The sequence below is a fragment of the Trachymyrmex septentrionalis genome, unplaced genomic scaffold (assembly GCF_001594115.1).
Source record: "Trachymyrmex septentrionalis isolate Tsep2-gDNA-1 unplaced genomic scaffold, Tsep1.0 scaffold16, whole genome shotgun sequence".
Classification (NCBI taxonomy): domain Eukaryota; kingdom Metazoa; phylum Arthropoda; class Insecta; order Hymenoptera; family Formicidae; genus Trachymyrmex; species Trachymyrmex septentrionalis.
Genome location: NW_017304758.1, coordinates 3,131,696 through 3,154,413, shown reverse-complemented (window position 1 = coordinate 3,154,413; position 22,718 = coordinate 3,131,696). Strand labels below are relative to the sequence as shown.

Below are 22,718 nucleotides of genomic sequence, written 5' to 3'. Positions count from 1 at the left end.
TTGTTAGTTTCAAGCACCTTCAACAACTCTCTCCGTTGCTTGATTTTCTAAGAATCTCTCAACTCTTTCCCTAAATTCTCTATTAGATTCCGGTAATGGTAATCGCGGACCGATACTATTATCAGCGAGTCCTTGCAAATTCTGAAGAGCTTCTGACAGCCGGCGATCGTGATCCAAGATGTCCGGTTTGGGTGCTGGAGGTTTTCTCTTTTGCAGTGGCAATCTCGACGTCTTTGATTTGACAATGACATTACCGTTCTCCGGCAATTGATTCATCATTCCGCAAAACGCAATCTTTGCGCTTAGCAGCGACCAGAAGATCTCCAAAAGAGAAGCCATCAAGACGTTTAAAGTCAGCAGCATTCTGGCATGCATGGAGCTCTCAAAATGGCTGTGCCGGAAGGTCTCAGTTTTTTCCTTCGTCAAATTCATTGATCTTTCTGTAATGTTCACTGTGTTTTTATTCTGGAAAATTTCTCTGGATATCATCATCCTTTCTTCAAACATGAACGACGCTTCCGTGGGATCATTGTGATTTTTAGCGTTAATATGAAAGTCTGATGTGTTGAACTCGATGCTGGGAGATTTGAATGTAAGAGGTAATTTACTAGAATCGTTAATCTTCAAAAAGTCATAATCTTCAGTAAAGTTGAATGAATGATCCTCGGTCGACATAATATCCGTGTAAGTATCATTTGTGAGATCCTTGGCAGGATTAGGAGAATAATGCGGAGCATCAAGGATTTTCTTCAGCGGCCACACAAATCCATTGGTGCTGTTGGAAGCTGCCGCAACGTCGAAGATCGTGACGATGAAGCAGAGGATCGCCGCTACCAGGGAGAAGAGGTTACCGTAGAAGAAAATAGCGATGTTCCGGTCGATGTACCAACGTCGCCAAGCGAGGAGACCAGTCACGAATGGCACCAGGCATGCAACAAACAAAATCGGGCCCTGCAAGGACAAGGCGAGAGTGCCCAGGAGGAGGGACAGCGTTCCGAGACCGAAGTGGACCAAGGACAGTCCGCCGACTGTTGACGCTGAATAACGACGTTCTGATGGATACAGAGACGACAGCGGTGGTTTTGTTTTCACTTTGATAACGTATACGTTCTCCGTCATTGTCTTCTTAAATTGCGATTACACTTAATTGCATAACAATTTAATTCGATGGATCCGATTGAGAGAAAAAATTACGTTAAGTATGTATTTGGCATATTTGTTCGAGATAAACTCAATTCATGACAAGTTTGCACAGTCCATTGTCTCTCTCACTCATATTTTTAAAAGTTTATATTTCCATAAAAGTCATCCGGTGTCACAGAAGTATAGATTCAAGTGGTGTGTAAAATGTTTTTTCCCTGCTTGCACTGTCAAATAAAAAAAATTAATAAAATGTAGTAAATATTTGCTGTGTTACAAAATATGTATAATAAAAGAATCATCAAAAGATAAAATATTTTATAAATGTATTTACAAATTAAAATGTTACATGTAAACATAAAAAATGTATAACTTAATATATACAGATTTTTTAATATAAAACATTATATAAAAACAATTCTCTTATTGTTCATTATAATTTTTATTAATTTAAAAGCTAAAATAATACAATGTCTCTCTGAATGACATTTTAATATTTCCACATTTTTTTATTTATATATTAATTTATTTTTATTATTATATAAGCAATATAAGAAATTATGTATATGTACCAAGCGCAACGAAAACTAGTAATTTAATTGATTGGAAAGCAGATAATAAAGTTAGAAAATTACGCAAACGAGTATGAATAATCAAATGAGTCACGATGCGCGATCGCAATGATCTTACAGTCATTTATGATTATACCGGACATGTAATCAAATTTGAAACAAGATCAAATCGGGAACGTTTATAACGGGCAAAGTCAACGTTTTTGTATAATAAACGAAGTTGCATCTACTTCCGCGTTGCTATCAAGAATAACCGGCCAATTATAGTAACCGCTTTTTTACTTAATTGAAGTCTTCGTCGATCTCCGCAGATTTTCCTCCATGCGCCGCGAGTTTGTAAGATAGAAGTTTTACGCAATCTATGAATAACAATCGTTCGCTCATGACTGACTGCAGCCAGTCTCGCGCAACACGGAGCTCACATCATAATAAACATTTCTGTCATAAGTGAAGTAAAAGAATAAGATTTCGTTGAATGAACATATTTCAAAATTGATATTTTTTACGTTATTTCTAAAACAGTAATACAGCTGTATAGACTAACGTGAGATTGAAGATGAGAAAAGGAAATTGTACGCGGTAATTGAAGTAACATTCAAGTAAAGAATTTATTCCAGAATTGTGCAACTAAATTAATCCAAAACCAGTTTTTATCTTGTAATTTGGTTTATATTTATTGTAAACCGACTCAGTTAAAGGATTAGACGTGTCGTTACCGTCGATCTTTTACTTTTTTCTCGTGCTAGTATTATGTAACTGATTACGAGATGTTGCAAGTGTGCTCTTGTTTCTTTGGTATTCGTTTTTATGTCGAATTAGCACGTCAATCCGTGTGAATCTTCGGTGAAATTTCTGACGAATAATGAATGTGTTTTCAAGATAAATAATTCAAACATGTAACAAGAATGAACTGTATAAAAATTGTATGTATAAAAATGTAAAGTTCTTTTTTATTTCAATGTTATTATAATATTGTATAAAATTTAAGAAATTAAATATTAAATTTTTGAAAATTACACTATTTCTAATTATATTAAATTTTATAAATATTATTTAATCCTAATAATATTAATTTTGCTATCAAAGTTTAAAAATCTAAATTATTTTTCAACATTTACTACATGTAATAATCGATTATGTAACCTTCTTAATAAAAAAGATTAATCTTATTAACATACCACACAAAACATTTTTTATAAACATTATGAGATAATTAAATATTTATACGTTAATTTGTATTATATTAATTTTATATCAACTTTATGTTCATAAACATACAAATGTGAAAATGCATATCTAACAAAAATATGATATTACATAAGTAATAATTAAATTTTACAAATTTTATTTTTTATTAGCAAATTTGTCTACAAAATGTATACTGATGATAGTATATGGATCACGTACTTTTTTCGTGTCAAGAATTAATTTCGGTTCAATCAACTTTTAGAGAACGCACTTTTGGATATTGTATTTCGATAGCATTGAACTCAGCTTGATAAACGATCACTCGCGCGCGGTACTCGAGTAATGACTGAACTACGAAGACTAGTCTTCGTTGAAATTGCTATGAAATACTGAACGAGCCTCCCACGCAACCGACTTGCAGTGAAAGGGACAACATAGAACAACGTCGGATAAGCGTACCTTTGACTAGCATTAAATTCTGTTCACATCATCGACGTCTCATACTTGCGCGGCAAAACGATCTTGGCAATGAGAGATAGATATTATCTTGCATTTTCTCTTTATCATATATTACATTGTTATACATGCAAATATGCAAGAAAAAACAATGGAAGCATGAATAAAAAACAGAAGGAAAATATAAAAATAATTACTTTTTAAGTAATGAAATTTCTTTGTTGTATAGTTGAATGTTTTAATAAAAAAAAAAAAAAGAACAAAATGTTAATACATTATCATAGCGAAAATCTATGTATTCAAGTATGATTTGATGAACTTTTTGGAATAATAATCACTTTACTTGTCTCTCACGAAAACCCTTCCACTTGGTGTGAAAGTCCCGTTATAATCGAAGATAACTTCTCAGAGAGCAAACGTATCCCAGGATCTTAGCGCATGAGCCAACCTTTATTGTTAGCTGCAGAAACATGTGAGTTCAATATACGACCTTTTCGATGGATCATCTGCAGATTACATTGCGACAGAATTCCCATAGAAATGCGTAAAACAATGAAGAAACGGTACAGAATCTTTTAATTGTTACTATTTCGTTAAATTATAATAAATATGAAAGAATTATATTTTTTCAATTTGATGCTTTCGTTTTATGATCAAATAAGTCAAGAAATGAAAACTGCAAAAACAGTTTCTATTAAAATTATTTTAGATATCGAGGTCATTTATTATAACCAAATTGACCATCATGATTGTTAATAATAATTTCCTAAGTTAGAACGATGATTTGAGTTAATATTTATCGCTTTTAATTACAAAGAAATTTTATCATAGTCAATTTAATTATTAAAAATTACTGATTTTCTATTATAGTGAAACTAGTTATAAATATATTCTTTATTATGTAAGCATCATAAATTTCTGTCTGATGCATAACCTTAACTAAAAGTATATAGAATATAAGAGATAAAATCGTACCATGTCTCTTCAAAATTTCTTCAACGTTTCTTCACGATAATAATCATGACTGGATAAGGACTAAGATTACCTAATGCGATTGCTTAACTGATCCTAACAGGATTATTGTTATTAATGTCGCTGTATAATTAAAACGACGATCGAGAAAGTATAGTTTAATAAAGCTGCGGCAAATAAATTTGCACAATTCACCATAACGGTATCTCAACGGATCGCAACAATCTATTAAATTAAAGGAAAGAGAGGACTTTCACGATGCTACAGCAAAATCGTTCTGCCGTCAATAAATTATTTATGCAAAAATTATGAAGCGCTTTCGAGAAAATCGAACGTTGGCACTGGAGATATCGAACTTCCTGTAACATCGATTGAACCGCAAACTCGTTCAAGCGGACGAAGTCGCGTTTTAGAAAGATTTGCAAAAAATCAAATAATTCTAGTGCGTGACTCCGTACACATGGAGAGATAATCACGAGAGATCAATGCATGATTTGTTCCATGTGGAACAAGTCGGAAGACGTGGATTAGAGATATAGTTAGACGTTGTTGCTTGCTTTGCTTGGCATTATTAATTGAAATAAGCGATATAATATCTAGCATCGCATTTCATAGATTTGAAAATATATGACAATCACAAGAAATAATTAATAAATAGTCACATATATATCTAGATTTATTTAAAGATGTAAATATAGAAAGTAAGCTCATCAACTATTGTTTCTCATGCGTCATTAACACGAAAAATTTATGTGAAAATAAAGAGCCTCTAGAAATTTTCAAATTTCTTTAAAAAGCAAAGACCAGATAAAATACAGAATTATAATAATATCAGAAAACGTCATCATGACTTTATTAGTTACTTATAAGTAAACTTATAAATGATAAATAAGATCATGATGACTATTATGACTTTTGCGTTTTACTTGGATAAATGTTTGATGAAAGAAATCTGAAGTCATCTACCGTAAGTCGCAAAACAATTTGATTAACAGTTCGAGCGTGAAAATATGTCGATCAGAAGATTGATCTGGTTTCTCTTGTGATATCTCTTCGTTTTCTCTGTACTTTCACGTGAACGTTCATTTGTAAAAATGTCTCGAAATGCCCGAAATGCGTACTTTTGGCGTTTTCGTCGTACGGGCCAAGCGCGCCGAATTTCGAATTCTTTTATTAAAGTGACTTTTTGGCCGTTAATGGGCCGGTACGCCTAAGTGTACGAGACATATACTCGATACTCGGTAAGAGCGAGCAAGGCATACAACGTGTTTGCGACCGAAATGCATTTGTGTTGGAGCAGCTGTTACTCTATCGGGGCACGCGTCTCAACGGTCGTGGCAGCTGCCCAGAAAATCAACTATGGTATCCTCACTCTGAGTTCTTTCCAGCAATCTAAGTTGTTTTTTATTTTATACAAGCATATTATTATACCTTTACTATAAAATAAAAAATGTTTTTATATTATGTATATATTAAAAAATGAAAATTAAGATAAAGTAATTTGAAGTATGAAAACAATAGATATTAAATCCATAAGAACATAATAAATAATTAGTGCGACACAATAGTACAATGTTTATTTTTAACATCGTTTCTTTCAAAATTTTTTATTTCCTTTTTGAAAAAAAATGCATGTTATGTTTAAACGTTTGTACTTACTACTGGAAAGAAAACTATGTTTGTTGTCTTCAAACATTTTTTTAATGTATTTACTATAAGAAGCGAATGATTATTTGACAGAATGTTCAAGAACATCATGGATTATGCGTAAATATTTATATTAAATCGAGAAAATCTCATAATTTAGTCCAATGATAAGCGCATTCTTTGGCAGGCATTTAAAGTTTAAATTGCATCATCAAAAAAGTTGCTCGAACAACAGAAGCAACGGTCGAAACCCTGGGCGAAGTATATTATAGTTGAAGGGCCCCCACTCTATGAAGGGACACCGGGCCCGTATTACGTGAAACCCCTCCGTGACAACCCCCCGAGCAGTCGCATATATACGCGCAGATACGAGGGAACGCATGGAGAAACGCCCTTTGCGCATCTGCTGTTAAGGGAACTTGCGAGACAGTTTAACGAAGGCAACGGTCGTGAGCACATCGCGTAGAGAATGAAAGTGCGCATCCTTGGCGAACACTTTTAAGCGCCAACATATTGCATTCTGTTCACAAAGAGTTAATCTTTATTTTTTAAATTAAGATTAGAAATTAAAAATTTATTATTAACTTCAGTCAAAAAACTGCAAACGCATTCTTATATAAGCGACATTACTAAAAATTCATCATTATTTCGGTACATATTATAATCCTAATTTAATGGCCGTGTTCTTCGAAGAAATCGAGTGATTACTTCAAAATTGGTGTGTTTGTGTTAATGCCATTTAATTGTTAAGATAGAAAAGGGACATATTAGAAATTCGATGTGTACCACCATTTTTTGAAATTTATGTATAAGATGTGTAAAAAAATTTGCAAATTAATATGCGAAATTGACTCGCCATCAATCCAAATAGTGAATTTCGCATTGGAGACTTGGCAATCTCCTATTTATGTCAGTAGTATGCTAGTTATACTCGTCAATCGATCTTAAATCCTAGCGATTTTGGATGTTTATACTGATTTCTAGTTAATAACAGTGCTTAGAAGACTCATTAATTTGTGCGTGTTCGCAAAAGAGATTAAATTGTGATCGTAAAAAAGATTGTCAACAATATCAGTGAGATTTATCAGTGCTACATGGTATTTAATAATTCAGTTTATAAATCTTGAAGATCTAACACGCCTGTGATTACTTCTAAATATTCAATATTTTAAAAGTTGTTCGCAAAAAGTTCGAATCAATTATTATAAATGAAATTTGCTAAGCAAAATATTTATTAATTCTTATCATGTTTTGCACTTGAATTTAGAGAACATTTTATTTAAACGGAACTAGCGGCAGTAAAAATTTGCCAAGTAGTTATTCAGATCTTGTTAAACGTACTACTTATTTAGCTAATAAGATCTCAGATTTAACCATTTAACTCTCAATTTATCTCTACGAGTTAATGCCAGATTTATTCATTAGAATCATACTAGCACGACTTAATTTTTAATCATCTTCTTTTCTTAATCATTTTTTTCATTCTCATTTTCTTTCTTTTCTTCATTTTGACCATTTTTTTTTTTAATTATTTACAATCATTCTTATCTTCTAAGTTTCCCAAACGCTCATTGCGAAGATTGCATCGCAAAAAATGTCTATTTTTCTTTTTTTATCGAAAAGCGAAATACACGTCGTTCGATGAGATAGCTACAGCGATCATGGCTCAGCCACCTGAATCGGTGCCGGTGCATTGCTACACGAATCCGTCGTTTTGCCGTCAATCGGAGTACATCCCGGACGATCATGTTAACGACCTACCGCCACCGCCACAGCAATTTCAAGGAAGCGACGATTTGCCGCCGCCTCCGCCGCCGTTGCAATTGCAATGTCACGTCGCGGGTCAGAGCAATCCGGCCTTCCAAGCTCCGACGGAGACAACGCTAGACGTCCGCGAGTCGCGGGATCGGTATTGTTATCTGGAGGGTAACAGAGCCCCCACGCACAAGAGATACGCCAGTCTTCCGGTGGAGGAATCTCGCGTGACTTACAACCAGTCTTCAAGATACGAATACATAGAGCAGGACGAGGCGGAGAGGAGCCAGTTACCGCGCAGGAACTCGTCGAGGTACGAGTTCATTCCACACCAGCAGGTGCAACAACGTTCCGCGCCAGCGACCAACCAAGACGATCGAGGAGGGCCGCAGACGCGGACGTGTCGTAGCAATGCCGGTAGATACGCTGTTATACCGGGTGATCAAGATTATCAAGAAAACAACTCGCGATGGAGTAATGCAAAATCGCCACCTCGACATATCAACACTCCGCAGGGTAATCATTCAATCTTTAGCTTCAGTTTCAGAAATATAAGAGCCTTTCTTCGTGTTTGTCATCGGTTATTTAAGAATACGTCACATCTCAAAGTATTACAAAAAATATATATAATTCATAGATTGCATTATTACATCTCTGAGTATCTGTATAAATTTTGAGTACAATTCTTTTATTAATTTTAAAATTATTTAATTTTATTGCTTTTTCCTTGATTCTTATGTAAAATTGCATGTTGCAGTATTTACTTATAAATTTGATAAGAAAGTAGTATTACAAATTAAATTAAATTTCTTTATATACTCGTATCATAAAATGCTAATAAACATTTGTGCAAAACTTTATTTGGATCCACTTACTCATTTAAAAGAGTTATTTATCTAAAACTACAACAAAATATGATAGTCGTTAAGCTGCATAAGCCAAATTACTTGTTTAATTTTTCGCAATTGATTTCAAAGCGTATTTACTAAAACTGACTCTTTTGACTGATTTCTTGACTGATACTTTTAGTTAATATTATACAATCAAAACATCTTTAATAAAAATTATTCGATTATTTGATATAAATTATTGATATATTATTAATATATAAATTATTAATATATGAATTATTATTCAAATTTGTACAATTTGCAACAGGTCGTTACGTCAGAGTACCTTTGCAAGAAGAGATTCCGCCGACGCTTCCGGAGAGAAACGTGCAAGAACTCTCGGTGTCACCGAAGAATAATTTAGCTACTCAGAAACTACATGAAATATTATCTACACCCAGAAAACCGAGATCCAGATCCGAAGAGAGGACACTATCACCGAAGAGGCAACAATCATTCAATCAAATCAGCACACCGCAACGAAGGGCACTTACTCCTGGCGGATCTCCAGATGGTCTGAAATTTATTATTGTATTGTTCTTTTCGATTCACATAATATAATAATATATAATCTTTTTACGACACAATAATAAATAAATATTGTATAAATTAAACTTTGATTCAATTCGTCAAAAGACAGAGAGTACAAAATTTTAGAGAAATACACTTAAAAAATATCTATAATTTCTTCAGATACCGTACTTTTATTAAGTTGTTGATCATATTTCATATTATTTAATTTTTAAACATTTTTTTTAATTATTAAAATAAAAGTTTTATTTCTGTTACTTTTATCAGGTCGCACTTTTAGTCCAACGCGCACAACTCCTCAAAACACACCTCAGCGAGTCTTCTCGCCCATAGGACCTCAGACTTCGACACCTAATAAGGAATCATCAGCTCGCAGATGTCTTCCTCTGCTGGAGAACTCGTCCCGACAGCAGGACCTTTGTCCAGCCAATAATTGTGGTCGGCTTCGTTATGTTGGCACTGCCCCAGTCGATTTAATGAATATGACTCATGAGCCGCCACCTCGCTATGCTTATACAGAAAATGGCCTCGAGTCCATGCCGATGATGTCCGGTTCGCCCAAATATCAGATGGTACCCGCTGATAAGAAAAATTATCAAAGTGTAGAAAGCGCATTTTTAGCTCGAACCGCCGTCGTAAGTGATACTAAGCAGATAATGATACAACAGAAATAAAAAGAAATAATCATTAGTTTAACAAAAAGATTTTCTCGTATTAGGTACCACCATTATCTCCACCGAATAGCGACGCGAATACGACTCTGGCGAGCGGCATGGAAAAAAGTGATAGAAAAAGCGCACCAATACTTCTCATATTAGTCGGTCTCCTCACATGCGGCCTTGCCTTGTACCTGTCCTGGTCGCAAGGAAGAAGGTATAAAAGATGTTTTCTGACTTCAATAAATTAACTCTTGAAAATTTAAAATAAACTTATTAAATAATTAATGAGAATTGAGCGCAAAAAAATGCGTAAAAAGATGCGTAAACTTGAAATATAAATTCTAAAGATAATAATCATTTTCAATATAATAATTTCTGATGTTTTATCTTATAAGTACTTATTATTTTTTAAAAAGAGAACTTTTCGAATAAAAATTCTAATGTTTGATATCAATTTTATTCAGATATAATAATTAGAATATTTTAGAAGCATGTGTTTTATATACATAAATAATTTCATAATCGACATTTTTAATAGAAAAATATTGTTTTTAGATACTACTTTGACAGTGCAGTCGGTTGCGGTGCCTGCTGCGCTTTAGCAGGCGCATGCAGAAGTCTGCGAAGAACCTGGACAGGACTCGGCCTAGCTGGACTGTCGGCATTGAGTTGTGCTGGTCTTTTGTTACTTGCAGCTAAATCCCCAAAGGATGGTACACCTCTTCACGACATCACTGCAGGCGCTTTATGCGGTGTGTCGGTTTTAGGCGCTGCTTTGGCCTTGTTGGCTCTTCTGAAACCAAAATGCAATCTCGGACGTCATAGACGAGTACATTCTTGGATCCCACGGTTCTCTCCTTAAGCCTTAATTCTGGCAACTGTTAAAAATATAACAATAACCAAATTTACTTTAACATTGTTCTTATGAAAGAGGATATGTAAAAAAATGCTCTACTATAAGGTAGTTTAATCATATACGAGTATAAACATTCTTGCCACGTATCTATTATAATTGAAAAATATCATTTTATATAAATATCGAGATGAAATAAGTTGTTCAAAGAGTATTTATTAAGAGTACACTTCAGGAAGTTGTGCTACAAATGAAAAAACATATGACATTTTCCAAAAAAATGTTCATTGAAATTAACAAATTTTCTTCTAATCTTGAAAATTTAAAAATTAATCTTCTGTTCAATCAAATATATGTATGTACACAATGAGATCTCAGTAAAAAATTTAAAATGTATAAAACCTAGATCATTATCGTTTATAAATACTGTTAAACAATATTGCTTATAAAGACCATTGCTCATGCTCTTATAAGTACTGTTAAATACCATTGTTTATAAGGACCGTTGCTCATGCTTTATAAATTATAATTTTAATCTATTGAAATTCATAAATTCTTTAAAATTTTGCTTATTTACGTGAATACGTACAATTGTGATTCTTATATTCTCGTAGACACAAATTGTTCAAAAATTATTACATTTAAAATAAATCATGTGTACTTTTATATGTACTTTATATTATTATATTATATATAACGTATTAGGCAGCTTTATAAATGACATCATCAAATCATGACATCATCTTTACGTACAAAAATTTCAAATTGGAGATATAGGAAATGACTTATTTTTTATAAAAATTACTATTTTGTATGAAATATTTTGTAGAAAATAAAAATTATGTGAAAATATACTGTATGATAATAAAATTTCGAAGAATATTTAAATACAATTTTATTATACTGTCCTTTAATGTTCCAACGAAATGGATTTATTTATTTATAATAATTATTATTTATAAAATTTTTGTAGCAAGTTATAAATTTCTAAAAGTTTTATAATTTATGCAACTCTACTGTTCGACCACGAAGAAAACGAAATATCTTTCAAAATATTTACAGAAAGAAAAATTAATATAAGTAAATACATATTTATATATAATAATATAAACATATTATGTTTAGTCATTATATGTAATTTTGTTATTATTAAAAACATGCTATTTCATAAATTATAAACCTTTATTAAGTATGTATTATTACATTTACCTTGTTTTAAATTATGTAATGTAGAAAAATTAATTCATAATATTATTTGATTTATTCTAATATAATATAAAAATGATATATGTACATCCTGTAGAATCGTCATTTCCTGATGTGTCAGACACATTTAGTAGATACGGAATCTGTTATCGCGGATTTATAGAAGGAAGTCGAGTTCCTTTCTACCAGTTATTGTCGTCCAACAGTCTGGATTGTGAAAAACGGATCATATACTTCAATAAAAATTTAATTCTCTTATTAATCTATCGTTTAAATCAAATTGTTATGCTGAATTGCACTGAAGTGCAAGCTATTATTTTTTTTATAAAAAACAGTGACTTGATCACGCAGGTTTTATTTAAATGTATTCGATGGACAAGATTGTTATTCCATTAAATCCAACTCGGCACAAATTTTTTTAAAGTGACACAATGTAAAATATCTTAATTAATTAGATATATAATATTTATTTGTTACATTAAAATTGCTTTATTTACTTCCACTTCAATAATTGTTTAAACTTATAAAGCACTTATGTTTTCGTTGATAATGAGAAAAACAACGATGGATGCGGTAATGTTCTTTATTTTCGCGGGTCATGTGCTACATATTTTTGGAAAAGTAATTGTATTGCGCGGACCATTGTTATCTACAAGGCCTGACAAAATAAAATTGAGATGTCTCTCAGAGGATGATGGCGGCGCTCTTGTGTGGAACTACAACTTAATCTGGCATTATTATCAAGCTGAAAAAAACAATTTACGTAAGTTACGAATCAAAACTGCGATTTTATAATTTGCAGAACAAAATATATAATATTTATGTGTTTCATAAAAAAGTTATTTTTTGTACTTTTACATAGATACTAAGATTCTTATCAAAATTTAGTCAATATCTTTTAAATAAATTTTTTTACATACAACATTTAATAGATATTTTTACATTAATTTATTTGTGGCAATGTATGTATTACAGATGTACTTATCTTTATTTCAGAGTTTCGCGATATAATTGCATTTAATAATAATGCGATAAATTGCAAAATGAACGCAAACATAAGCTGCTTGAAGGCGTGGACTAAATACGATTGGTATCTTACAAATTCTTTAAAAACACCTATGGGTCCAGTATTTGATCAACGATGGGAAGGTAAACATCTCTTTTATCATTTGACAAAAGAGTATATATATATATATATATAGAATATATTATAAACTGTTACAAACAAAATATAACTTTGACATAGCTTTAAGCAACATACACTTAAAATTTTCAGAATTTGAAGAGTATAAAAATCTTCAAGATACCTATGAGTATGTAAATAAACTTCCTACTGCTGAAGTAAAACTCTCTTTTTCGGTTCGTGCATCTCATAACGCGCATATATTAATTTGTAACGATACAAATTATCTCAAAGGTTCTTGCTATTGGATTATAATAGGAGGTTGGGACAATACATTGTCTGTTATACGAAAATGCGCAACGGGAGTGCCTTTACCCGGAGAATTTCCCGCAGCAGGTTCGAAATGCAAGGAACCATTAGTTTCCTTTAAGGTAAATACACACACGCGCGCGCGCGTGTATATTGTGTTTCTCCTACTTAAAGCCATCATACTTTTTTACTTTACATATAGTAAAAACGTTTTTGCATATCCCAAATAAAAAAATTAATCACTTTAAAATCTTTATCCCCTACCATTTACAACATCATCCTAATAACAGAATCTTCACAAATCTAAATCCGCAAAACTTGTTGGAAGATCTTTATGCCGCATTTAAAATTAATAATTAATACAGCATAAACCACTATCTGAAAGTGAATGGCGAACGTTTGTTATTACATGGAACTCTATGATACGGAGAATAATTGTTTATGACACTGATAAGATTATTATGACATATGTAGACGAAGAAGGACCTTCAAACATTACCTCCAATAATTATTATATGTTTATTAGAAGTGTCACAGCGATGTTATTTCGATTCCATATATGTAAGTAAACAGATTTCTAATAAATTTCTATCAGTAAAAAGTATTTTAAATCAAGCATCAAATAATGAAAAATTATATCCACAAATGTATTTTTCAGATGATTTTCTGCATACAACTGTTGAGAATGCACTTTTAACAAGTCCTGTCTTCCAATTTAATAACAGAACAATGTGCATACAATTGTTAATTGGTCTCTGCGCCGAATGCGAAGCAAATATAATCTTGCATGATTTTACCAACAATAATGTGTTTGTAACAGTAACAGCAAAAGGCTCGAAAGCAATTCATGGCTTACCTATGTGGCAATCTGTCAAAATCAAGATAAATTCTTCGGCAATCGATTATAATACTGACAGTAAAATGATAATCAAATTGATTCCTAAACTAAATAAATACAGTTCGAATCCGTTGTGGGCGATAGCGAACGTTCGTCAATGTTCTCAAAACGGTGAGAATCTTTTAACTTTTTAGTTTTTCATTGTATTTGGAATTCTATTGCTACTTTAAATTACGTACTTTATACGTTCGTCAAACATTACAAAGACTTTCCACAAGTTAATTTGTTTTGTACGTATAAGTTAATTTATTATTTTTTTTTTTTTTAGGAGCTTTGAGAGAGGGTTTTATGATTTCTGGGCAAGATTGGAATAACCAGCTTGAATATTTTTGGCCGAATGAGACATGTCAAAAATTATTTTACGATGAACATGCCACCATTAATCATTTATCGCGCGTCAAGTTTGACGTAAATCTGGGTACTTACTAACAATTATTATTTACGTTATATAATTGAAATTAATAATATAATATATTTTATTTATTAAGTCTTCAAAATATAATAAATTAGAAAAATTATTTATTTACTAAATCTTTAAATCTACAAGTTGGAAAAATTTTAAAATATAAAAATAATGTTTTAGCAGATACAAATTGTCCTGAAGGAAAGATTGGACCGCAATGTTTATTTTCTTGTACTCATCATCTAAGTAGTAACTCTGACTGCAAAGGGACTGAACTTTGTTTTGAAGATGGTTGCACGTGTGCTCCAGGTTTTTTGGGAGAGAGTTGTTCTGAATGTAAACAATTTCTAATGTTATCAGCATTTTTTATTTTTATTTTTATGTATTGCGAAATATTCAAACATTTAATTTTTGATCTTTCAGCTTGTGACGCATATACATATGGTCATGGCTGTATGAAGACATGTGGCTTTTGTTTCTACAATAAACAATGTAATAAAGCAAATGGAGAGTGTAGTAAAGGTTGCAACAATAATAGCGAAAAAGTTTACATATCACCTTTATGTCAAACAAGTAATAATCTTTTACATAGCATGCTGCTTTTATATTATGTTAATTGAGCAATATCTATCATTATTAGATACAAATAATCAATCATTTTACAGGCGTAGACAAGCCCGATAAACCTACAATTATTTCGATAAGCGAGACAACTATTCACACCGTTATTCCTATAACATGGAAGGACGAATATGATAAAATATCGATTCATTATTCTTTTGACATTCGAGTAACATTTTAAATATTTTAAAGTATTATTTTTTTTTAATTCCTTAAAACAAGAATTAGTATTTAAGTAGTAATACAACAAAATTTACAACCAATACAAATATTTGGATATCGTATATTCGATAATAAAGTGAAAGGAAGAGTTTAATTTTATGATACATTTTTTACAGACAAATATTGAATACATTGAGCAACCATGGAACGAGTTATTTCGAAATATGACACAACTTACAGGAAATTTTGAGAACTTGGAACCCGGTGTTATTTATCATATCGGTTTGATCCTGAATATTACTGGTATAAAAATACATAGTGATTGGGAAGTAGCTGAAACTAAATGCAATCGTGAGTCAATATTTATTTAATTTAAAAATTAATTAATGCTAATTTCGTAAATAATTATTTAACCTTTATCTTTATTATTACACTCTATATAAATGGAATTAAATAAATCAAAATTATTATATTATTATTACGTATATTATTTTTATTATATAGAAGTAAATTTAATTATACATTGTATGATGCAAAATTATTTAAAAATAATTTAAAAATTTCAAATTAACTTATTGCTTAAGTAATTAATAGTCGGAAAGCTGTCTTTATTACTGTGAAACTCGTAATAAAAATATCATTTTAGTTTTTTATTTACTTTTATGAATAATACAATACTTTCTACAATAACTCTTTGCGTTATCATGCAGCGGTTGAAAATTTCAACATAACACCGAAAGAAAACAGCATCACTATTAATTGGCAACTCAATCCAACAGTATGTAGATATTTTATGTTAAACTTGATTCAGATCTCTTTTAACTTTGCATATTGCATTTAAACATTTTATCACAGTATTTCGAAATAAATAAAACTTACTTTTGTTTTTTTTTTATCACAGCAATTATATTCATGTCCGATAAGTTGGTATTATCTGACAGTTTACAAAATAGATACAAGTACGGTAGTCAGTTCTTTAATACCTACATCTTTTGAATACGAATTGAAATACTTGCCGTCATACACTTCTTTTGAAGTGAATATATATCATAAAAATTATAAGTTTTCCCAGGAAATTCATACGCTTGAAGGCGGTGAGTTCACTTCAAAAGAAAGAGTTTGTATATTTTTGCAATATAAATATGTATTATGTTGTACAAATATGCTTTATAAATTATAAATAAAATTTTATAAATACAATTCACAGTCCCATCTAAAGTGACAGATCTTCAAAGTATGTTGTCGGCTAATACAGAACTTATTCTGATTTGGAGAGCTCCACTTGAACCGAACGGCAAAATAGAGAAATATGAAGTATTCTTAAAGGTAATAAATGCAGATAAGAAAATTGATTATCAATTAAAATCAATTAAAATTACTCAATTTTGTATCTCAAGCTGATTTATTTTACATTTGTTAGTGTAGTACTCTAAAGTATTCGAAGTATCAAACCACGATATCAAGCGCAATTCAATTTTAAAATTATTAAAATTGCATGCAAACATTTAATTGTAACTATTTCAACATTCGATTTTTTGAAATGTGCTTTAATTTATTATGTAAATTATGCTTTGTATTAATTCTAGGTTGTAGAGTACTTTGGTTGTAAGAACTTAAAAATATCTATACCAACTAATCATACTATTACAAATTCTATTACAAACATACCAACTATCACAATTCGAGATTTACATCCGTATAGATCTTATAGCGCACAGGTCAGAGCTTATAATTCACGACATTTCAGCATGTTCGCAGAGACAACCTTTAAAACAGCACATTCTGGTATACGTACATCATTTACTAGAATTATTGTTAATATTACGGATAAAGAATGCCAATCAATTCGTTTATTTGTTTATTAATTATTAATAATACTTTTAGTAATTGTATATTGGTATTTTACATATATGTATACGTATAAAAGCTTCTTACAAAAAAAAATAAGAATCAACGGTTTTATAGAGATCCCATCAGAGGTATTTAGTCAGTTGACAATGCAAAATTGGAAACTGTCATGGAGTCCACCCGAAGATTGTACAACGATTTCGGGATCACTGAAAGCCAGAATAAGAATACACGGCATTAGTGATGCTGTTAAATACTTTAATATAACCAAACAGACTAGCCGCAATTATATCGATTTGAGTGGATTAGATCCGAAATTAAACGGTCTTGAACAATACATGGCAATAGTATACGTAATAAGAGAATTTATGAGCAAAGAAAATGCCTCCGCTTATAAAAAAATTGAGTTTGAAACTCCACCGACAGGTAAAATTTGATTATTAGTACTTTGATAATTTTTTTTGTAATCATAATATAATTGAAATAACAGCTCCGCCCAGAGTAACTAATTTAGAGGTCGTCGAGATTGATACTCGTCAAAATTCTGCAATGATACATCTGAGATGGCGAAGTCCGCTTCCACCTCTCAACGGAAAATTACGTGTTTATGGTGTTCAGTTATGTAACACATATAACAAACATTGCTCAGATATTCAAGTTCAATTCAATGAGTTTTGTGACTTGTGGGACGATTATATTTGTAAAGTTATTCACGAACCGTTCATATTTTCTCAAATGATTAAGGTAAAATAATGTTAAGATCCACTTTTTCAATACTTCTGGTAAACATAAATAAATTTTGTGGCATAATATAAAAAATAAGCTAATGAATATAAAAGCCATATAAAAAATATGTATTATAGGTTTTCGCGTACAATATGGACGTTACTGAGCCAGGCCATCCAGTCTTTGTGACTCGCGACATGCTTCATAATACAAGTAAAAAATTTCAAATTTAATAAATAATTGCAACAATGTTTATTATGTGCAATAAATAATTATTTAATCTTCTTAGAATTTTTCCAGAATATATTGTAAATTAATTTAAGTTTCGAATTTTTCCAAAATATTGTAAATTAATTTAAGTATTGCTTCGAATAAATATTACAATCAGATTACATTTTAGCGCCGGATGCACCTGGGAATTATACCTTTACAATCAACAACAACAGCGTGGTTGATCTAAAATGGCTTCATCCTTGGAGGACAGGTGCGCCTCTTGAATCTTTTCGCATTCGAATAGTAGAAACCTCCTCAAATCTGAGAAGACGCCTTTCTCGATCATTCATGGGCGAAATATTTGAATATCCGGTGACACAATACATGCGTAACTACAGCAAACAGTTATATTTGTTTCCGTCAACGCAATACACTATCTATATTCAAACTGTGACAATTGAAAATAAATCCAGCAATACAAAGTTCGTGGATGTTCATACGCCTTCAACTGCAGCTTTTGACGGCGTCCTAGACGTGAAGGACAAATTCGATTCTACGATTTTATTAGATATACCGTTTGTTATAAACGACACTCAAGATAGCATGATGTACGTCATAGTAAAGGGCCATAATCCTTGCAAGCAATATTTGAAAATGCCTGAGAAACTACGAACACGAGCAGGCATAAAGATAAACGAAATCGCATGGCTAGCTGCTGAAGCTTCTGTATGTATATAAAATATAGTTTTGAATTTTATGCATGATTAAAAAAAATAAATTTTAATAGCTGTAATCTTATTTTATGTATATATTATATAACTAATTAAAATAAGATTAAATCACAATTACTTAAATCACAATTGCAATATTAACACAAATGATATAGTTTTAAAATGCTGTATATTTAGAAATATTTTTGCTTTCAAATTGTGGCAGACCAGTGAGTTCGCTGGCAAACAATTCACGGTCGGTGATAATTATGTTTATGGTAATGCAAAGAATTGCCCATTAAAATCTAAAGGATATTATGAAATAGTGATTATCGTAACTGAACGAAATTTATCCACCGAGTCCATCATGCTTTCAAGATCGGTTCTTATTGGTGAAGTCCCACCGAAGCATCATGAAGCGTGGCTCATACCTGTTATATTACTCCTTGTTGTGGCAGGCGTAGCCTTTTACTTGTATCGAAGGTAGTATCTTTCCACTTCTTAGAGGACAAAGTAATACTGTTACTTCCATTTATTAATATTTCTCGTGTAAGCACTTTAGACAAAATCATCTGCTGATACCACAAATCAAATTCAATGCCATACAGATTAATTTTATGTCTATTGCAATTTAACGTGTAATTTTTGTTTACAGGAAAAAGCAGAAATTAACTGAACAGTTAATGCAAGATGAGATGATTCTGTCGCAAAATATTGAAAACTTCAAACAAGAAACAAAATCTTCGATATCAAATTCAAAGCAAAATCTAGCTTCTTCTGACAGACAATCTCTATCGCAGACAATCATACCGGAAGTACCTATCGCCGCAAATAACAACGAAGAGAAGGCGGAAATGACATCATTAGTGAAGGTGAAAGATTTTGAAAATTATGTCAGGCAGGCGATACAATCAGGATTGCTCGATAAGCAATACGAGGTGTGTTTTTAATTTTGATTATAATTCTGTGAACTATACTAAATTGCCTTCTCGATTGTTTTGAAAACTTCACGTTTCTACATTGAATTAAATAATACAAAATCTTAATTGTATATAAATCTTTATCGATTTATGAAAAATCGTATTATTTCCTTTATTATTTCCTTCCTATAATAACCGCAATTTACAAAAATATAATACAATAAGATAATTTTGCAATTTTTTTTTAGACATTTTCAAGAGGACAAACTAAACCGTGGGATTATGGGAAATTACCGCAGAATAAATCTAAGAATCGATATGGAAATCTTATTGCGTGTAAGTAAAAAGTCGACCATAGAATAGTTTTGCGCAGTAGTGACTTAATATCGCTTATTTGTGTTGATTTGTACAGATGACGAAACGCGTGTGATATTAAAGAAACTTCCGGATGACGCTCACTCCGATTACATCAACGCTAATTACATCACCGTAAGCTCTGATTAATCATAAGTATTTCAGTTTCGACGTATAAATAATATTTCTGTTTATATAAAACATTAATGACAATTTTTAAATTTAATTAAATTTAATTATTCCAAAAGGGTTATAAAAAGGATAAACACTATATAGCAACACAAGGACCCAAACCCAACACAGTCATCGACTTCTGGCGCATGATTTGGCAGGAAAACGTTCTTATTATTTGCATGTTGGCAAATGTGGTTGAAAGTGGAAAAGTAAAGTTCTTTTTAGAGTAAGCTTTCATTAAATCATTATTGTTTTGCATAAATAGTTTAATAACAATGGTTTTTTTCTAGAAAAAATGCGAACAATACTGGCCAGATATTGGTAAGAAGAAGAAATACGGCGACATCATTGTGCTAAATGCGAAGCACAATGTCTTCGCTGATTATTGCTTTAGAACTTTCAATGTCACTTGTGGAGAGGAAACTCGTAAGGTACCAACATTTTTTATGCATATTAGACGCAATAATTTTTATTAAATAATACGCATCAATCATAGATAGAACATCTGCATTATACGGCTTGGCCAGACCATGGCGTGCCATTATATACGCACTCCGTAGTCACGTACTTGAAGAAATTGTTGGCAACACCAACTGGAATCGGACCCGTGGTAGTCCATTGCAGTGCTGGCGTGGGAAGAACCGGGACCATCATTTTGTGTGACATTTGTCTCCGTCGAGCAGCGGCGGAAGGGGTAATAATATCTTGTTTATCGCTTCGATAACGCTATTTGCGTGAATAATTAACTTCAATATTTACTTCAGTAGCACAATTATTGGCATAGTATTACCCAAATATTGATTCAACATTGGCTCAATATATCTTCAATATTTAATCAATATATCGCTAATAAATTGTTACTAGGATTAGTAACATAAATTGAATGATAATGATTTTTATTGAATAAAATTGTTTAGCTGGTTGACGTTTTCACCGAAACGGCATCCATCAGAAGCGAAAGAGCTAATATGGTAGATAATAAACAACAATACCTATTAGCGCATTTAGCATTAGTGGAATGTTTGCTTTCTATTCCAACCACATTGCCGTGTAATGAGATGTTACTAACACAAATCAAGGCGTTAAAGAAACAATTGCCGCTTCAACAGCAAAGGTATGTCTTAAAAACTCGACTTCAATTTATGTTTATTGTTGAATTGTTTAAACTAGGATATTGCAAAAAATTGATTATTCTATGACCCTTAGATTACAGAATACTGCATGGCAAGATGAAGCCTTACGACAAATCATATCTCCTCCGTCATTGTCGGAGTATAATCGAGTTAAAAATAGATTTCCGGAATTGATTTCAGGCTTGTATTTTAATTATATAGGATTTTATTTCATAAGCTTATTACAAATTTTTACTAATTATATGATGGTAAATCAAGAAATTAGATTAATGTTTTTGTATAGTTAACAATAAATTTTTGATATAGTGGAAAATATCAGAAATGTTTAGAAAAAATGTATTTTATTTTTTGTAGATAAGATCAGTAGAATATATTTGAAAAGATACCCAGCATCAGACGAAGACAGCGATTATTTATCCGCTGTTTATGTAGACGGAGTAAAAGTTCAGAATCAATATCTAGCCTCACAGCTTCCCATGCCATCAACGATTAATGATTTTTGGCGAATGATCGCTGAGTTTAAAGTTGAACTTATTCTAATGCTGCAGCCACCTGATTTTCAGGATCCTGTATGTCTTTTTCTACGTATTAATACAAATTATATATATTTATGAAACCAAAAGTTTATCAAAATCTAAATAAATCTAAATAATTACAACAACTGTTTTGTTCATTTTTTAAAAATATATGCGCATTGTGTAAACAAAATAAATCACCTAACTGAGATAATTTATAGAATATAATACATAGCTGATTTATTTTGTTTATGCAATTGCGCATATATTTTTAAATTATTAAATATCATATTAAAATTATAATAATTAAGTTATATAAATGCAGTTGTGTTTATAAATGCAATTATACATCCTTGAAATTACAGACTTGCTGCGCCATTGCTCCTACAAGCGGCGAGTTTAAACCAGTTCCATATTTGAATATTATAATGAAAGAAGTCGTAGAGTTGGAGTATTATACGTCACAAAAATTGTTGCTCATTGATAATTCCGAGGTAAATCAATTTGATACGACAATTCGACAGTTTCCATTTGTCACTATCTATTTAGCTTGATGATGTTTTGTCGTAGAAACCCTCGAGAGAACAATTTGTTACTATACTGTGTTTGACGGAATGGAAACCTGGAAAGGATCAACCACCACCACCGGTTATAACAATGGTGACCCTTTGGCAAGCTGCGGAGAGAATTGCGAGAGGCGATGGGCCTACTGTCACACTTTGCCAGTAAAAATTATATAT

The 22,718-nt window shown here is 31.5% G+C and overlaps 3 protein-coding genes across 5 annotated transcripts in view; 2 read left to right on the top strand and 1 right to left on the bottom strand.

Annotated features, from left to right (window-relative positions):
- Positions 1 to 9: 9 nt before the first annotated feature.
- LOC108745926 lies at positions 10 to 3,239 on the bottom strand. Its single transcript, XM_018482347.1, has 2 exons — positions 3,120 to 3,239; positions 10 to 1,367 (listed from the first exon to the last, which is right to left on the bottom strand). The coding sequence occupies exon 2, from the start codon at positions 1,117 to 1,119 to the stop codon at positions 10 to 12; it is 1,110 nt and encodes a 369-aa protein (XP_018337849.1). The 5' UTR covers positions 1,120 to 1,367; positions 3,120 to 3,239.
- A 3,186-nt stretch (positions 3,240 to 6,425) lies between these two features.
- LOC108746036 lies at positions 6,426 to 10,802 on the top strand. 3 transcript variants are annotated; one of them, XM_018482525.1, is made up of 6 exons: positions 6,426 to 6,693; positions 7,599 to 8,246; positions 8,889 to 9,134; positions 9,419 to 9,786; positions 9,870 to 10,024; positions 10,366 to 10,802. In XM_018482525.1, exons 2-6 carry the CDS (start codon positions 7,637 to 7,639, stop codon positions 10,670 to 10,672), a joined length of 1,686 nt encoding a protein of 561 aa, XP_018338027.1. In that variant the 5' UTR covers positions 6,426 to 6,693; positions 7,599 to 7,636; the 3' UTR covers positions 10,673 to 10,802. The 3 variants fall into 3 exon arrangements, with proteins under 3 accessions (XP_018338027.1, XP_018338025.1, XP_018338026.1); XM_018482523.1 differs by lacking the exon at positions 6,426 to 6,693 and adding an exon at positions 6,952 to 7,072; XM_018482524.1 differs by lacking the exon at positions 6,426 to 6,693 and having other exon boundaries at positions 7,549 to 8,246.
- Positions 10,803 to 12,421: 1,619 nt separating this feature from the next.
- The window catches only part of LOC108746038 (receptor-type tyrosine-protein phosphatase T-like), a 10,912-nt gene continuing 615 nt past the window's right edge, over positions 12,422 to 22,718 (top strand). Inside the window, exons 1-30 of the mRNA XM_018482527.1 lie at positions 12,422 to 12,632; positions 12,866 to 13,018; positions 13,146 to 13,423; positions 13,667 to 13,862; positions 13,960 to 14,310; positions 14,468 to 14,617; positions 14,783 to 14,938; positions 15,026 to 15,175; positions 15,268 to 15,392; positions 15,562 to 15,736; positions 16,096 to 16,163; positions 16,287 to 16,479; positions 16,593 to 16,711; positions 16,972 to 17,170; positions 17,351 to 17,659; positions 17,724 to 17,977; positions 18,097 to 18,172; positions 18,360 to 18,898; positions 19,109 to 19,365; positions 19,538 to 19,820; positions 20,051 to 20,138; positions 20,215 to 20,291; positions 20,405 to 20,539; positions 20,621 to 20,761; positions 20,827 to 21,024; positions 21,248 to 21,444; positions 21,537 to 21,643; positions 21,818 to 22,032; positions 22,344 to 22,472; positions 22,549 to 22,703. Of these exons, the coding sequence (XP_018338029.1) occupies positions 12,434 to 12,632; positions 12,866 to 13,018; positions 13,146 to 13,423; positions 13,667 to 13,862; positions 13,960 to 14,310; positions 14,468 to 14,617; positions 14,783 to 14,938; positions 15,026 to 15,175; positions 15,268 to 15,392; positions 15,562 to 15,736; positions 16,096 to 16,163; positions 16,287 to 16,479; positions 16,593 to 16,711; positions 16,972 to 17,170; positions 17,351 to 17,659; positions 17,724 to 17,977; positions 18,097 to 18,172; positions 18,360 to 18,898; positions 19,109 to 19,365; positions 19,538 to 19,820; positions 20,051 to 20,138; positions 20,215 to 20,291; positions 20,405 to 20,539; positions 20,621 to 20,761; positions 20,827 to 21,024; positions 21,248 to 21,444; positions 21,537 to 21,643; positions 21,818 to 22,032; positions 22,344 to 22,472; positions 22,549 to 22,703 (5,672 nt within the window). The 5' untranslated portion in view covers positions 12,422 to 12,433. The remainder of the gene's footprint in view (positions 12,633 to 12,865; positions 13,019 to 13,145; positions 13,424 to 13,666; positions 13,863 to 13,959; positions 14,311 to 14,467; positions 14,618 to 14,782; positions 14,939 to 15,025; positions 15,176 to 15,267; positions 15,393 to 15,561; positions 15,737 to 16,095; positions 16,164 to 16,286; positions 16,480 to 16,592; positions 16,712 to 16,971; positions 17,171 to 17,350; positions 17,660 to 17,723; positions 17,978 to 18,096; positions 18,173 to 18,359; positions 18,899 to 19,108; positions 19,366 to 19,537; positions 19,821 to 20,050; positions 20,139 to 20,214; positions 20,292 to 20,404; positions 20,540 to 20,620; positions 20,762 to 20,826; positions 21,025 to 21,247; positions 21,445 to 21,536; positions 21,644 to 21,817; positions 22,033 to 22,343; positions 22,473 to 22,548; positions 22,704 to 22,718) is intronic.

What these genes read in the sequence shown, in the direction of transcription:
- LOC108746036 (XM_018482525.1), top strand. Translation starts at nt 7,637, where the DNA reads ATGGCTCAGCCACCTGAATCGGTGCCGGTGCATTGCTACACGAATCCG. An exon ending in ACATATCAACACTCCGCAGG is followed by an intron (nt 8,247 to 8,888) that starts GTAATCATTCAA and finishes AATTTGCAACAG; the next exon opens with GTCGTTACGTCAGAGTACCT. An exon ending in TTTTAGCTCGAACCGCCGTC is followed by an intron (nt 9,787 to 9,869) that starts GTAAGTGATACT and finishes TTCTCGTATTAG; the next exon opens with GTACCACCATTATCTCCACC.
- LOC108745926 (XM_018482347.1), bottom strand. Translation starts at nt 1,119, where the DNA reads ATGACGGAGAACGTATACGTTATCAAAGTGAAAACAAAACCACCGCTG.